Source organism: Capra hircus, chromosome 28 (assembly GCF_001704415.2).
Source record: "Capra hircus breed San Clemente chromosome 28, ASM170441v1, whole genome shotgun sequence".
In the NCBI taxonomy this organism is placed as follows: domain Eukaryota; kingdom Metazoa; phylum Chordata; class Mammalia; order Artiodactyla; family Bovidae; genus Capra; species Capra hircus.
The window spans coordinates 3,476,487-3,494,120 of NC_030835.1; the positions used below are offsets into that span (position 1 = coordinate 3,476,487).

Sequence of the window (17,634 nt, forward strand, 5' to 3'; positions counted from 1 at the left end):
CAGCTTGGATAGGGTATCTCCACCCACATGGCAACCTTGCAACTGACTCCTCAGTTGGTGCTTCAGAAAAACTGGCTCAAAACAGGTAAGTAATATGGCCACCAATGTCTTAGCAAGATCACAGGTGATATAGGCTTTGATATGCAAGGCTGACTGGAAAAGGCAATGGCACCCCACTCCAGTACTCTTGCCTGGAGAATCCCATGGACAGAGGAGCCTGGTGGGCTGCAGTCCATGGGGTCGCAAAGAGTCGGACACGACTCAGTGACTTCACTTTCACTTTTCACTTTCATGCACTGGAGAAGGAAATGGCAACCCACTCCTGTGTTCTTGCCTGGAGAATCCCAGGGATGGGGGAGCCTGGCGGGCTGCCGCCTATGGGGTTGCACAGAGTCGAACACGACTGAAGCGACTCAGCAGCAAGCAAGGCTGACAGGTTCAAGGCCAACGTGGTTGGTGCTGCTTCCCAGCTTCCCAACCAGTGATGCCCCTCCACACCCCCCCCCCACCTCCAGCCTACTAGGGTTGTCTCAATGGTACTGAGTGGCCTTACAATAAAGCAAGGTTTAAAAAGAAACATAAATATGAAAACTTTTTTTCCCTCTCTCTATATATATATCAACATCACATGATCACAGGAGCAAGAGGTCCTAGCACACAGCCCAGATGTGCACAGTCCTTGAATTCACTTAACTACACCCGGGTCTGTCTGGAGGGAGCAATGTGGTGGGCTGCCACTGAGCCCTAATCCTGAAGTTATACATCCTCTGAAAGAGTAGAGCCTTAGTTCCTGTGCAACTGAACGACAGTACAGCTGTGAGCTGAAAATAGTAACGCTGTAAGAAACCTTTGGAAAACTTCTGGTACAACCCTTTTATTCTAAAAGAGGGGAAAGTGAGTCTGGATGCTACCAGATGTCTTGCTGAGGCATCCCAATAGGTGCCTCTGTATGTCTAAATCACTCTTAAAATGTCAGCAGAGCTATAGCCTGTAACTCAGGCTCCTTCTGTGGCCAAGACAGAGACGGGACCATGATGAAGGGCCTGAAGAAGTCTGGGTGAGGGAGTGAGGAAGAGACTCCAGGGGAAGAGGAGTGGAGAGGAGCAGCGGGGGCTCCACCGGGATGGGAGAGTGGACTGAGCTAGTGGCATAAAGCCGCTGAAGTACCAGCTTGTGCAAACTGTGTTTGATGGCAGCATGTGCCAAGGAGGGCTGGAGTGGGTTTCTGCAGGAAAATGAGGAGGGCAGAACCACTTTGGCAGCTCTGACTCCAAGCTGTGCACCAAAATATTGAAATTAGAGCCAAAAGCTATTTCCTTTTACCAAAATCGGGAAACATAAAATCTTCACTGATAAACCGGTGCTTCTGAGATTTCCAACTCTCCTCCTCTCTTCTAGTGTCTAAGATGATGGTGCTCTTTCAAGCTTTGGACCACTCTTCCTTCTTACTCAAGTCTAATCCAATCCTAGGTTCCTCCAATCTCTCCTGGCAGTCTTGTTTGCGTATGTAGAGGGTGGGTGAGCAGAGAAATGAAGGAACTGTTTCTTCACTTGGTTATTCAGCATCCACTACATGCCAAATGCCAGGCAGTATACACATGTTGATCTCTTGGAAGGCTCATATGAATTTCCTCTTTTATCAAAGCCAATGTGCAAATTTGAATGATCAGAATCACCTGGAGAGCTTGACTAGCTTGCTGGGCTGAATCAGAGCTTTTGATCTGGGGAAAGACTTCACATTTTTAAACCAGTTCCCAGGTGCTGCTACTGCAATGGTCCAGGGACCACATTTTAAGAACCACTGTTCTAACAAATTTGCTGACCACTTGGGCAAAGAACCACTGTTCTAACAAATTTGCTGACCACTTGCGCACAGTTCAAAGTGCCAGGAGTAAGCAGGATCTCAAGAAGTTGAGGCGTGGAGCTGGGAAGTGACAGAGCTGCCGCTCTGCCTGGTTCATGCTCTCTCCTTAGAACCTCAAAGTTGGGCTGCTTTCACTCCTCTGAGCAATAAGTGAGCGTGTGGAACTTGAGAGGTCAAGCCTCTTGTGACGGAAGGGGCTCCTGACCCCCTGGAGGCAGCTGTATCGCAGTTAACCACCCCCAGCCCCTGGCAACCACCATTCTACTCTCTAATCTCTATACATTTCACTACTCTTAAGTACTTCGTATAAGTGGGATCATACAATATTTATCCTTTTGTGACTGGCTTATTTTATTTAGCAAATCTTCACGATTCCTCCATGTGGTGGCACGTGTCAGAATTCCCTTCCTTTTCAAGGCTGAGTAATATTCCACTGGGTGGATGTACTACATTTTGTTTGTCCATTCATGGATCAATAGACACTAGGGTTGTTTCTACCCTTCGGCTATTGTGAGTAATACTGCTATGAACATGTGTTTACAAATATCTTTTTGAGACCCTACTTTCAATTCTTTTGGCTATATATACAGAAATAGAGTTGCTAGATCACAGAGTAAACTGCTTGAGGGAAGAGAAAAAGGAGAGAGGAGCAGAAATAAGATCATTGTGGTGCAGTTAAGGCAGCCCTTCCCTGAGGCAAGCAGGTGGCAGGGAGGAGAGGGGGCCCTTTTGACACAGGAAGAGAGGATCTGATTTACAATCCTAGATTGTCATCTGGGAAAGACAAAACAAGACCCAAACCTTGTTCCCTAAGACCCAGAGTCAAGAGAATCTGTCCAGAGGAAGCAAGGCCCGTTCATTCAGAGAGGTAGTAAGGGCTCTAACTCACCTTGAGGAAAATGGGAGTCCAGGCTGGTAACTGAAACTCCCCCATAAGAACCTAGAAATCTGTGGGAGAGGGTAGGATGGGATCAGAGTGTGAGCACAGCTGGTTTCTTCTCTCCACCCAGCCACCTGCCCCACCCCCCCAAGTGCCTTCTGGAGAAAGGGTAAGCCTGGGAGAATGTTTAAGAAAACTGTCACCTTAGTGCCCAATCGGAGACATCGTGGGGACCTGAGCAGAAATGAGGATCTGCTAGGCCATCCCAGCAGCTGTGCACCAGCAGCTATAAACTGTGCGGGACCCACCCCAACAGCGAAGCTGTGTGTCAGTGAGAAGCAACGGCGGGTGGGACCTGCCAGGACCTCTATCCCAGCCTTCTTTCCCTTTCCAGCCTTAGAATTGGGACTGATACCATCCCCCCTCCATCTCTTTTGGACTAAATGAACCTATAGAGCTCCTGGGCGATTCAGAAAAGGGATGCTCTGAGCAAGAAAAGCAGAACTTCCAGGAATGTGGATCAGGAGGTCTCGCACAATTACTTGAAACCAGTGAAAGAGCTGGGAACATACTGATATTCTGAGCTTGTGGGGCAGATCATTCCACACAGAGGCACAGGTCTGCAGGCGCCATCCTCATCACAGTCTATGTGACCGGGACCTCCAGACAGTGCAGCCTCCATGACCGGATGACCCCATGTGTAAACAGGTCTGCAGTCCTATATCTGAGATCCCCAAATCCAAAGCTATCAGAAAAGCTGAAGTTTATTTCTTTTTTTTTTTTTTTTTTAAATTTTTTTATTTTTTTTTAAATTTTAAAATCTTTAATTCTTACATGCGTTCCCAAACATGAACCCCCCTCCCACCTCCCTCCCCACAACATCTCTCTGGGTCTCAGTCTTTCAAGACAAAACCTGACCTGGAAGGAGATTTGTGTTTTTATTTGTTTCACTGCAGAAATATCAATATGTTGTCCCCACTGGGGATATGACAGTACACACTCCATATACTGTATTTACTTCCCCAAATCTGAAGCTTCCTGAACTTCAAAACCCTCCTGGCTACAAGGGTTTTAAATAGGGGATTGTGGAGCTGCATGTATCTCAAAATGGTGAGACTGCAGGTTATTTTTACATTCTTTCTAATGCTTTGCATTTCCAAAATTATCTGCACTATATATAACACTCTTATCATCAGAATAGCAATCTGCCATGTTTTTAAGAAAACATCGAAGATCAGCTCCTCTGGCTTCAAAAGCACATTCAGGCCACCCCTGCCCTCTGAGTCTCCTGGCTCCGCCTCTTGAACATGACAGGCTTCTGGGCTGCCTCCAGGGACTGGAGCACCCTGGGTTGGGGGGGCGGTGTCTGCCTAGTTCCCCAGCTCCTCCCAGCCCGCTCCCTGCTGGAAAGTTGCAGCCCCCCTTCTGGGGGCCGTGCACCCATTCATCTTTCCCCTGCCTCGGAGTTCTTGAGCTAAGTTGGCTCAAAGCCCCACATGCTTCCTATCCGCTCTGCAAGCAGGCCTTCTGAAACGGCACCCTTCCCATCCATCCTTCTTGGCAGTGTCCCCAAAGGACAGGGACAGCAAGTTCTGTCCAGGCCTGGCCACTGGGGATTCCTGGTTTCAGCCCACCCTCACTAGGGGTGGGGAAAAGCTGGATGCACACCCGGGATCTCTGACCCTGCCTGCCCTGGCCCCTTGTTCATCTTCCTGAATCTGCTTAGCTCACTGCACCCCTCACCCCCAGAAGCCTCACCAGCTTGGAAAAACCTCACATTTAAATCCTCCTCACAGTAGACTCCCAGAATATTTTATGCTTATTCTTTGCTATGGTCAAACCCACATGCAATGGAAATGGACAGATCTAAGTGTGGGGCTGCCATTCTTAAAATAACACAGACCCTGAAGCCTAGCAGGGCTCAACTGGGCCACGGTTTCTCAGCTTCTTCAGGTAGGGGAAACGTCTCCTGGACATGCCCTGGACTCAGTGCTTCCCTGCTCCATTGCCTCCCAGATTACATGGTTCTCCTGACAAGTGTGGCCCAGGCAACCACCCGGATGAATCAAGACCTCACCATCACCCCCAGACCACTGACAGAGCTGTACTTGGGTGCCAGGGCCAGGAGGCCTTGCTGTGTAGGTGATATTTCTAGAGAGCAGGCCAGGCAGGTGCAGGGCCTCTGGGGATTCCTCCCAAGCTCCCATTCAGTCAGACCCAGGGTAGAGAAGCTGTAGCCAGAAAGCAACCACCCAGCCGACTGGGGCTTGCGGTGACTGCCATGATGGTCAGCACTTACTACCTTAAGTCCTCACTGCCCTCTTCTGAAGTGGAGGCCCAGAAAGGTGAAACGACTTGCTCCAGGTCATGCATGCAAGAACAGCTGAGCGAGCTGGGATTTGAACCCACATCTGGTCTGACTCCAAAGTCTCTACCACCTCACTAAATTATATGTGCCACCTTTACCCACAACATGTAAGACTCAGGAATTCACTTGACAAATGGGAAATCGAGGCACCGAGTACTTGAGCCACAGGTGCACACTCCAGTTCCACAGGAACCAGGCTTCTCACCAACCCCCCATCCCCACCCCAGCGGCCAGCCCAGGGGCTTCTGGGAGTCTTGTGCTGTCGCTTCCATTTTTGGAGGACTTTTGGGTCTTCTTTCTTTCCTGGATTCTTTGCTTCGGTGGCCCAGGAGATGGAGCATATGTCACCCTGCCTCAAGATTCTTCTGAGAGCTGACAAGGAAATGAGAGAGGATCCATCCTAATTAGGGGGCGATAACCCCAAGGAGAAACTCGGATTCTTTGCAGCAGTCCGTGTCCTTCCCACTAGCCCTGTGTGTTTCTCAGATGTTTACAGAGCCTTCATTAACAGAGAGCCCCCTTAGATAAGAGGCCTGAACAGCATCGAGGGCCAGATAAGAACAAGTGGAGGGCACTTCGGGGACAGCAGAAGGGTGAGAGCCTGTGAACTGGCCCGGGTGCGCCGTACAGAGCTGTGGGCAGGACAATGCAGGCCGGCTCCTTCCGGCCTCCTCCCGGCACCCGCTAACACACCGCGGCCGCCGCAGTCTCCAGACCAGGGCGAGAGCCTCCCAAGATGGGCCGTGGGGCGCTCCGGATGGCTCTGCCTGTGCTCTCCCTGCTGGCCTGCTCCGCCCTAGGGAAGCCACTGGGGAACCGGGGGCGGCCGTCCACTGGGGGAGATGCCCACCGCCTGCTAGGGGGGCCCGGCGGTGAGCAGGAGGGGGTCACCTTCGACCTGAGGATGTTCCTGGAGAACATGAAGGTGGATTTTCTGCGCAACCTCAACCTGAGTGGGGTCCCTTCTCAGGACAGAACACGAGCCGAGCCACCGCAGTACATGATCGATCTATACAACAGATACACCACCGACAAGACGTCCACCCCTGCCTCAAACATTGTGCGCAGCTTCAGCGTGGAAGGTAGAGTCGGCTCCATGGGGCGCCCCGGGCGGGGGCAGGGGGACTCAGTGGTGGGTTCAAGGCCGCGCTGCCCGATATGGCGGCCACTTGAGACACGGGACTCTTCGTTTCAATTTAGGTTAATTTAAATGCAATAAAGTTAATAATTTAGTTAGTTTCAGTAGCTTGGGGGCAAGTGCTCAGCAATCACGCCTAGCTACCCTATAGGAAATGGAGACTATAGAACAATTCCATCATTGCATAACGTTCTACCAGACGTCTCTGCTCTAGAAAATTCTTCCTCTCTGGGCCCAGCACCACATTAACACAGTAGGTGCTGAAGGAATGCCTGCTCGCTTTCTTCCATCCCTTCTCTTCCCCTCCCTTCCCATCCTGTCTCCTTCCTACTTAGACACAGACAACTTATTTAGCCTCTGACTAACAGGCGTCTTTTTAAACACTGAAAGACTGCATTTCTCACTCATCAAAAGGTGTTTAAAATTCAGATAAATTCCTCTGAGAAACGCTGGAAGACAAGGTAATTATTTTCTAAGTATAAAATAATTTCCCTGATTTAGTAGGACTAGAAGATAACGAATGTCAACTTAGGGCTTATGTCCTCTAATTCACACCACGTAGGTGACATGATCTTGTGAGCAGTGAGCCAAGGCTTGCAGACCCTGAGGGAACTTGCCTGGTTCACATGTTAGTTAAGCAGCTGGATTCTGACCCAGTCCCATCTGTTTGCACAGCTCAGGCTTTTTCCGCAGTTGCAGCCTCTAACCAACCAGGCACACAGGACTTCTTCCCTCCTGAGCTTGAGGCCTGCAGACTCCTAGCCATATGCCCTAGCTCAAAGATGCTGTGGTCATGCTGCGCGCCTGGCAAAGCTGTATTTCCCAATGGCCCCTGTGCTGTGCTTAGCTGCTCACTCATGTCTGACTCTTTGTGACCCCATGGGCTATAGCCTGCCAGACTCCTCTGTCCATGGGCTTTCTCCAGGCAAGAATACTAGAGTGGGTTCCCATGCCCTCCTCCTGAGGATCTTCCCAACCCAAGGATCAAACTCAGGACTCCTGCATTGCAGGCGAATTCTTTATCATCTGAGCCACCAGGAAGGCCCCTGATGGCCCCAAAGGAAAACAAAAGTCTAGATTTAATGTGGACCTATCCTGTTTCTAAAAGATGGGTTTAATTTGTTTTAATGCAGTCTGTAGGTAATATAGATACTGGCAGCATCACACTACGCCCATGGGACATGTCTGTAACCCCTGCTTTAGGGAGAGGCTGAGCTTCTTTGGCCGGCCCTAATCACCAAATCCTGTAGTCAGGGAGTCCAGTGTTGGGAGCCATCTCCCAACAGCAGTGGGGTGACCCCTACCTGCTCCCCTCCCCCCAGCATTGTCTGTGTCCCAGAAGCAAGTGCTCTGATCTGATCCCAGCTCTGCCTGTGGCCAGTGCTGCTGTGGAGGCAGTGATCATTATCACGAACAGCCTGAGTGTGGCTCGGGCAGAGAGAGCACTTGTCCTCTAGATATCGGATGCGGTCCCTTGGCAATTTTCAAGGCGTGCCACAGAGCACAGCCAGTAGTGAATGCACTGCCCATGGATCCCGCTCACTACTCGCATATGACACAGCGGGCTTAACACATGGTACGGGAACGAGAACAGCTCGTCCAGGCTGGGGGAGGGCGTGCAGAGAGCTGTGCGAAACGCCATGTGCTGGGGGCGGTGGAGCAGGCACAGTTTCTGGGGCACACATAGAAGTACCTGATTTAGCACCTGCTGCGAACCAGGGACAGCGTTGGGGAGGCTTCATGTGCCTTCTTGTCAAAGCTTCACACCAGCCCTGGGGAGGTGGTAGGATGGAGCCCCATTCTACAGATGAGGAAACTAAGGCCCAGAGAGACTCAGGACTTCTCCCAGCTCATAAGCCTAGAAGAGAGAGAGTAAGGATTGGAATTTTAGACTTTCAGATGCTGCCAGGTTTCATGACAGCACATTCCCCGCTCATGTTGGCACATAGGAGATGCTCAGGAAAGACAACTTGTCTTCCCTCCTGTGACCAGGCCATGGTATAATAGAGATGTGCTAATGGCTGGGAGTCAGCCAGGGAAGTGGGAAGAGAGACAGTTGTGTGGCTAGAAGGCAAGCTCCATATATGTCTAACACGGCCAAGCCATTGAGGTTAATCTATTTTTTCCTCACACATTGAAAAAAAAAAAAACCACTTTCATTTTGCTCATAAGTTACCATTCTGAATGATTTTCTACGTGATTTAGGTGATATTTTTAACACTGTCGTAATAAAATTTCACCATCCGCTCCTAGGATCGCTCCTTTAATATTGTATGCTCAGGATTTGCACTCTGAGGCTGATAGTGTGCTTTGACATTTTGTTTATTTGGTTCTTTTTCTTTTTTTAAGTGAGGATCTTTACAGGATGTGTGCACTTTGGCAGCTGCACACGCTAAATCCAAGTCTCTACATCTGTAAAAGTGTAATAATAATTAGATCTTCTTCCCTGGGTCAGTGTGAAGAGACAAGTAAAACAAGCAAAGGTGGGCACGCAGTAGGTGCTCAGTAAACAGCTGGAGCTGTCAGCTCCAATGCAAGGCATCTCCTGCCTTTGTTTTTCTTTGGAAGATGTCAAATCTATCTTTTAAATTCCCTACTACATTAAGGTCTTGAGGGAAACCAAAGAGAGACTTGTTGGAGATAGATGGTGTCATGCCCAGCGCCCTTTCATGGAAACCACGAGTGTCAGGTTTGGCATTGTGAAAACAGACCCTCCCGGCAGACAACTGTGTATTTGCATTTCAGATGCTGTCTCTTTAGCCACCACAGAAGACTTCCCCTTCCAGAAGCACATCTTGCTCTTCAATATCTCCATTCCCAGGCATGAGCAGATCACCAGGGCCGAGCTCCGGCTCTACGTCTCCTGTCAGAGCCACGTGGACTCCTCTCACGAGCTGAAAGGAAACATGGTCATTTATGACGTTCTGGATGGAGCTGAGGTCTGGGATGCTCCTGGGGGGACCAAGACCTTCCTGGTGTCTCAGGACATCCGGGATGAGGGCTGGGAGACCTTTGAGGTGTCCAGTGCCGTGAAGCGGTGGGTCCGGGCAGACTCCACCAAGAGCAAAAATAAACTGGAAGTGACAGTGGAGAGCCGCAGGAAGGGCTGTGACAAGCTGGATATCAGCGTCCCCCCAGGGTCCAAAAACCTGCCCTTCTTTGTCGTCTTCTCCAATGACCGCAGCAACGGGACCAAGGAGACCAGGCTGGAGCTCAGGGAGATGATCAGCCACGAGCAGGAGAGTGTGCTCAAGAAGTTGTCCAGGAACACTGTGGTGGAGGCAGGTGAGAACAAAGACGAGGAGCAGGATGCGCAAGGCCCCGTGCCCACGGCAGCATCTTTGGTCAGACGGAAGAGGAGTGCTGGGGCCAACAGCCACTGTCAGAAGACCTCCCTGCGGGTGAACTTCGAGGACATCGGCTGGGACAGCTGGATCATTGCGCCCAAGGAGTATGATGCCTTTGAATGTAAAGGTGGCTGCTTCTTCCCCCTGGCTGACGATGTGACCCCAACGAAACATGCCATCGTGAAGACCCTGGTGCATCTCAAGTTCCCCATGAAGGTGGGCAAGGCCTGCTGTGTGCCCACCAAGCTGAGCCCCATCTCCATCCTCTACAAGGATGACATGGGGGTCCCCACCCTCAAGTACCACTATGAGGGGATGAGCGTGGCAGAGTGTGGGTGTAGGTAGTGCTGGCCTGTGGGCGGGGGAGGCAGGGTGGACAGGCTCCTAGTGACAGGCCCTGTGTCCCGCTGGACATGACAGGGACCGAGTCCACCTGCCTGCCAGTCTGGAGGAGGAAGGGGAGCCATCAGGTCCTTGAGGTAAAGACCTGCTCTCCCTCTCGGGGCCCACCCCAAGCACATGCCACTGGCCTGAACTACAGGGGAGGGGATGCCAATGGGCAGTAGGGTTTGGGGAGAAGAGGAAAGCCTGGAAGGGTTTGCTGGGGTGGGAGGGGAGAGGAAGAAATGGGGATAAGAGAAAGAATAATCCAGAGTCAGCAGAAAACTGAGCAAAAATGAGGCCGAGAAGTCTAAACAGGAGATGCACACAGATTAATGGAAATTAAAGCAAGTGAGAGGGATAGGATTTACTCCAATAACCACAGTGAACAAAGGCGAAAGGAATGGGCCGTGTGCCATACCCACTGCACATTATTCCCACAACCCATGAGATGGGCGTCATGACTCCCAATTCACACGTATGGGAGCCAAAACTTTGGCTCAAGTAGCCCAAATAGCAACAGTTCAAGTAGCAACAGTCAATGGCATGATTCCAATCCAGGGATCTCCACAGGTCCGTCGGTCACCGAAGCCGAGGACCTCCCCAAGTACCCTGCTGCAGTTTAGCAGGTCACCTGGTAACTGAACACAATTAGACTTTGGGAGGTGGGGACTGGGGACGAGCTGGACTAAGTCCAACCAGTACCCAGCAGGATGACTGGGCTACTTGTCACATCTAGGGTACGTTCTGACTGCTCTGCGCCTGTGTTGATTCAGTGTCCAAGTGTGTTTGAAGATACCCCTGAGTCACTGAGAACTGTCCCGTAAACCAGCTGCAGGATGGAGCAAATGCAGGACGAATGCCCTCAGGCCGCAGTGTACGCTGTGGCCAGAGGAACTCTGACCCACTGGCACAGAGCTTGTGTGACCAGTGGTTCATACAGGGCCCCTTGCTGCCGTGGACTCAGACTGCAAGATGGTTTGCAGGGGTGCACTGAGTTTACCCGGAGGGATGGGCAGCCCATGGCCTGTGTCTCTGCAGTTACTTAGCATAACCAGCTCACCACCATCACAAACCCATGGGCTACCGTCCGACAAGGACTCCATGGATGACAAGACCTGGATTTGAATTTGTTGAAATAAATGCATTCTTGCTTTGGAATTTGCAATATCCTTGCTTTTACTCCAGGTACTCAGGAGCTGACAGCCAGTCTCCCTGGGTGAGGGCTCCTGCCATTGTTGAACTCAGGTCCTTAGTGGCCACATTTGACTCTGGCCGCACTCACTGGCTGTTTTGAGTAATGTGCATCCAGTTCCGGTCCTGGGCTTGGGCCTTGGGACCAGACTTCATCCCCACTGACCGCAAGAGAGGACCTCTGATTCTCAGAGTCACACATGGAAGAGGGTGGAGCAGGAAGGTTCTGGAAGTGGTGAAGATTCCACTCCATGGCCCTTCTGATTGCTGGCCAGAGCAGAGCCGTAAAAGGCCTGGAGAGACCCAGGTCATTCCCATTGGTTGAAGTTCCCAGAATATTTTTTTAATGGCTTGTGTTAAATGTTTACATGGAACCAATGAACAGCTTTAATACCAAAACACAATAAAACATTATTGTTTAATTACTGGAGTTACAGAAAATACTAATTCCCAGTATGACAGTGTTGCTCAATCATAAGGATGGATGACAGACATCTTTTAGTCCCTGTGGGGTGTTTCTGTGCCTGCATCAAAATTTCACTTGGAAATAAAGTCAAATGTCTAATCTGTGGCCTTTCTTTAGTGTGAGACCTGGGCCTGATGGTCCCCTAGCCTCGCACCCTGCCCATTCCTTCCTCCAGGCCCCTCTTTCCCTGGGGGGAAGTGGAGGGGAGGGGCACAGAGGGGTGGGCATGAGTGAATGAAGCCTCTGCTGGACAGGTGTGAGCTCCATGGTCCTCTCAAGACCCCAGTATCACGCTTGCATTCTGGGAGCTACAGGGCTCCACCTCCAGTCATCCAGGTTGGTGCCCAGACTGTCCTTCCTTTGCCTGGAAATGCTCCTTCCAGATGCTGCTTAACCAGCCTCTTCCTCTGGCTCAGTAACCATCACCCTGGTTTGCCTGGGATGGTCCTGGTTAATCCATGTTATCCACATATAACTAGGGCTCCTGTTTAGATGAAAAGTCATATGGTACCCACAGTCAGGGACATCTGAGGGCCCAATAGCGGAGGATAGTCAGGAGTAGCAGGTTGGCTGGGAGCACACCAGGTGTGGGATTGCCTACCTTGGGCTCCTGTCCTGACCAGGTCACTCACTGGTTCACAGTCACTTCAGTGGCCACTGAGTCTTTATGTCCTTGCTTATAACCCCCAAAGTGCAAATGCTCCCCGGGTGCTTAGAAAAAGTTCACTGAGGTCTTGCTTCTCTTTCTGAGTAATGCTTAGAAAAATATTAGAGCCACTCCGTTACCTTCTATTATTCTCTTTCACCCTGAAATCTCCATTTCTTTCCTCGTTGTCTTTTCAATGCCCCCTCTTCATTTTTCCCCGTGCTCTGCCAATCTCTTTGGCCTTCCTGCCTGTGCCTGGGTTGGAAGCAAGAGTCACCTCTCCTTGCATGTCCTCTTCCCAGGTGCACACACCAGAGGTCCCCTGGTGCTGCGCACTCAAACCTGAAGTGTAACCATGTATTTGGGAACTGCAAAGACAACTCTCTACTTCCTTGATTTGCCTGGACCCAGGGGTCTCATGGAGAAAATCCTGAAACCTGTTAATTATTGGGGCTTATACATGTGATGACATGTCTCGTGAACCTAGGTGGAAAATGCAAGAATGGTTAAGTCATGGAGGAAAAGTGAGGTCAGCATCTGCAGGGCAGGCCCTGCTCACCAGCAACGTACTGGTGACTCCAGACACAAGGCGAGGCCAGCCCGGGCAAGATGTCCTGGGAAGGATAGACTACAGGTAACCAGGCCAAAGAGCACCACTGAGAGCAAAAGCCGATAGGGTTGTAAGAAGAAGGATGCTAGCTCCCAAGCTTTCAGAGAGAGCTAAAAGGAAAATCTTTGCTTAGTGGCTTGGGAAGGTGATAGGAGGAGAGAGAGGAATGAACAGGAGAGGGCAGGAGGCAGCCCTCTTTGGGAAAAGATATGCTCAGGGGACACCAGAGGTTGGGAACAGCTGAACCGAGTAACCTGAGCAGATCCCCAAGCCCTCCAAGGTGTGCCCTGCAACCTGTTCCCAGGCCTGCCAGGTGGATCTGCTCTTAGATTTCCAAGGCTATGTTCCATTCACCATTCCCATTCATCTATGTCATCCCATCTTATCCTGTGGATTCCCATGGAATAGGGGATGGTGAACCTGGCTGGGTTCAAGCTTCACCCAAGCCTCCAGCAGACTGCCCTGGAGTTCCAGAGACATGGCATTGGTGGAGTTACTAAAGCCAGAGGGAATCTAGGCCTTGATCGTGTTCCTACCCCCCACCTCCCACCACAAGTCCACGCCTGGGATTATGACACACAGTCAGGGACCAAAGCCCAGGTAAGCGTGTGCAGAATCTTCAGAGGACACAGTATCCCTTCCGTCAGTCAATCCACTGCTCCTGAGTGCTGTGATTCTGGGCAAGTCCCATTATCCCTCCAAGCCCCAGCATCCTCCCCCATAAAAGAGGAGAAAGAGTGGTTTAGGAGAATTCGTCTTAGAAGCAGGATGTGAACAAGACCTGTGAGTGAAGGCATCATCATGAGCAAATGCTGCACGAGGCCTCGCCGACTGAGGGCGACAAGAAGCCCGTTTGACGCTTGTTCACTGCTCTCACGGTTTTACCTCTGATAACAGTGACTGCTTAGGCATAGACTCGGTGCGGATTCAATTTAAAATAAATCTTATTTATTTGTGAAAAACTAAAAAGAAAGAAAGAAAAGCATTCATTCCCAGAACCTCTTTAGGCCCCGCACAGTTTCTAGGCGGGTTCAGCCACAACTTACCCTTGCTGTCTATAAACTTGAATTTCTGCCCTCACTGCACAGAAAATATTTGATGCAGGGAAGAGGCCAGACAGCCTTGCTTCCTGGAGGTTCCCTGCCTGCAGAGAAAGCATGTGGGTGATATCCCACTGCTCCTAGGACCTCGGTCACTCTGAGAACCTTCCCCTCCCACCCCCCACACACACCTCCGAACGAATTCCAATTCAAATCACCTCCCCCACCGCACCTGGCCCCGCCAGGCTCATAGCCTGACACACAGCGCCCCCTGGAGGTGACCATGGGAGCTGCACCCACAGTTACTCTAGTTCTGCTTTCCCATCGGGCAATGTTGTTTTGGGGCAGTGCACACTTCTTATGCGAGTGATTAACAGCTGGAGTGATTATTTATCCTGGGACTTCAGTTATAGTTTCCCTGTCATGGCACAAAACTGTGAAAATGCTCTGTTGGGAAGTAGGGATAAGGAATAAACAGAACCAGCCCTCCTTCCTTATCTAGAGAAATACTTCTTAGAGCCTTAATTACTTAAAATAATACCAATACTACATGAACTGTTCCATAAAATAGAAAAATTAAGAAATAGAAATATTTTTCAACTCATTTAATAAGGTCAGCTTTACCTAGAAACCAAAGCCAAATAAAAAGGACTACATACGGATATTCTTCATGAACGTGCAAAAATCCTCCAAAATTGAATTCAACAGCATTTAACACAATAATACATCATGACCAACGGAGGCTTATCTCACAAACACAAGGTTGGTTAATCATTAGAAAACCAATCAGCGTAATCAACAAACCACTAGTTTGTTTAGTGTTAACAAACTAAAAAACAAAAAACATGGTCATCTTAATAGATGCATCTGACAATATTTAACATCTGTTCATTATTTTTTTATTCTTGAAATACTAGGAATATAAGAGAATTTTCCTAATCTCAGTTCTCCTAAATGGATATATACCATTTTCATAGACTGGAAGTCTCAGTTTTGATGTCAGTTGTTCCCCCTACTGATTTATAGCTTCAGTTCAATTCAAATCAATTGTCTGATTCTTAAAAAAATATATATATATATCAGAATCTAAAGTTTATATGGGTAATCAGTGGAAGTGCTGCTGCTGCTGCTGCTGCTAAGTCACTTCAGTCGTGTCCAACCCCATAGACAGCACCCACCAGGCTCCCCCGTCCCTGGGATTTTCCAGGCAAGAACACTGGAGTGGGTTGCCATTTCCTTCTCCAATGCATGAAAGTGAAAAGTGGAAGTGAAGTCACTCCGTCGTGTCCGACTCTTTGCGACCCCATGGACTGCAGCCTACCAGGCTCCTCCATCCATGGGATTTTCCAGGCAAGAGTACTGGAGTGGGGTACCATCGCCTTCTCCAATCAATGGAACTAGAATAACGAAAATAATTTTGATGGACAATAACAAAGTTTCAGGGTTTACACTACATGATTTCAAGACATACAGTAAACTCTAGCAACCAGGACAGCGTGGCACTGGTGGAAAGACACACAAATGGAGGCAGCACAGCAGAGAGTACAGAAATAGGCCCGCACGCGTGTGGTTAATCACTGACCTAATGCCAAGGGAACTCGATGGAACAGGGAAGATTTTTCAACAGCTAGTGTTGGATCAGCTGGATATCAACATGGAAAAACATAAATCTTGACCCCTTCCTCATAAAATAAAATTAACACACTCTACAAAAAAATTAATTCAAAAAGGATTATAAATGTTAAAACTTCTAGAAAATACTGAAGAAAAACTGGTGACCTTCGAATAAGCAAGGATTTCTTAAATATGGCACCAAGGGTAAGAATCAGAAAATAAAAAATTGATAAATTGGAATCTATCAAAAATAGGAACTTTTAATCTTCAAAAGACACCGTTAAGGTCAAAAAAAGGCAAGCCACAGACTAGGAGGAAAATTTGCAACACATACATGAGGCAAAGACGTTTAGAATCGCCAAAATAGTTCCTTGATCAATAACAAGACATGAACAGTCCCCTCGACTTCTCTGTTACGCGTGCTGACACTCATCACAATGCTGAGGGTCTCTTCTCATCTTATTTCCCTTTTGAGGAAGCTAGGGCAAAACCCAGTCAGGTCACCTAATCGGGGTCTATACTTTAGAAAGCAGTAGGGTTTGGGGATAACTCCTGACCAGTCTGCTCACATGGGTGCTGTACAAGTGAGGGGGGGCAGAGGCTTATAACTGCATCCCAATTCCAAACACAGCCCCAGAGACCACCCCCAGGACTCTCTGTAGCCCCTGGGCCAAAAGCTGGGAGGGGCTGGATGGGAAGATCCTCCCGGCTCCCACATGCTCACCTTAGCCCGCTACCACCTGCTTGTATCTCCCTTATCTGGGGGCCCGGACATCCCTTCCTCTTGGAGAGTTTGCGGAGTTCTAGGGACAGAATTATCCCACTGGCTTCAGGCCACATCCACGGGAAGACACGTCGCGTCCCCTCGCAGGCACTAACTCAGCACTCCAGGGGCCACAGACTGTCCTGTTGTTGCGTCCTCCCTGAGGCTCTGGGCCATCTGCACAAATCACAGCCCGGAACCAGCTCCAGGTATCCCTTTTCAAGACTTCATTTTAATAAGAATTCAGGGGAAACATTTTCTCCAAAAAGGTTCTTATTTCTGCTCATCATCCCCGCCTTTCCTAGTCCAGAGGCTCTACTTGGGCTCAAGCAATGATAGAAAAGTGTCCTCAGAGGATGAGGCTGAGTTGTGAATCCCCAAGTGGAGGTGGAGCAGAGGGCTCAGCCTTCCCAGTGAGGACTAAGGAGGCCTTATTATTATAATAAATCAGTCTCACTTGATTGGCTGCAAATGGTGGAGTGATGTGACCATATGTCACTTGGGCATTAAACAAATCCTCATGAGCTAAGAATATGTTTGTTTAGCTAATTGACCTCTTTGGCCTTCATCAACCACTTGGTAAACATCCTCAGATAATGATTTCCAGAGAGCGGATTGTGGCTTTCAAGTGTGCTGAGAAGGGCCCCCAGCCCCAAGACCACCTCCTCCGGCTGCCTGCTGAAGCACATACGAGCCTGCCTGAAGCACACACGTACCTGGTCCTGGGAGGGTATACTGGCGGTAACGGGGCTAAGGGAAGAGAATGGAGCCTGGCAACTCTCCTTGGCTATGTGGACCACACTCTGAGCCGTAATCAGCCAGACTGTCACATGAAGGAAATGCCCACTCCCAGAGGGATGGGGGCGTAAAGCAGGGGTTCCAGGGTCTAGGCTCTGTAGTAGGTATTCTTGGAAATCTGCGATAAATCAGTCAGAAGATGGACCCATGTCGCTTCTATGCAAAGGAGCAGAAGTCCAGCTGTTTGCTGGGGACTGATGATTTGGATACCTGTGGGGCCTGGATCTCAGAGACCCAAGTCCTCCAACTCAATTCTCCTTGCAAGCAGAGGGTTGTGGGCTGGGCCCTCAACCAGGAGGGGCGTCTTCTTTAGTCAGGAGAATGGATACTTGTTATATCTCAGAGCTAACTTCTCCTACCCTGGAATCGCCAATCCCACTCCCCATGCCCCGTGATGAAGTCCAGCCATTTCATTCCTGTCACATGAGAGCTGTCATGGGGCACCATTTCAGTTCCCTAGGCAAGGGAACAACTTCAAGCCGTGAAGTAGATGGAAGCTTAGACTCAACCTCGGCATGATCTGAG

At 49.7% G+C, this 17,634-nt stretch overlaps 1 protein-coding gene across 1 annotated transcript; it reads left to right on the plus strand.

Annotated features, from left to right (window-relative positions):
- Positions 5,722-10,165, plus strand: GDF2 (growth differentiation factor 2). The gene is made up of 2 exons (XM_005699334.3): positions 5,722-6,194; positions 8,996-10,165. Exons 1-2 carry the CDS (start codon positions 5,849-5,851, stop codon positions 9,940-9,942), a joined length of 1,293 nt encoding a protein of 430 aa, XP_005699391.1. The 5' UTR covers positions 5,722-5,848; the 3' UTR covers positions 9,943-10,165.

Bases quoted from the DNA above. Each gene is read 5' to 3' on its own strand.
- GDF2 (XM_005699334.3), top strand. From the start codon at position 5,849: ATGGGCCGTGGGGCGCTCCGGATGGCTCTGCCTGTGCTCTCCCTGCTG. The intron at 6,195-8,995 runs GTAGAGTCGGCT...TTTGCATTTCAG, and splicing joins GCGCAGCTTCAGCGTGGAAG to ATGCTGTCTCTTTAGCCACC.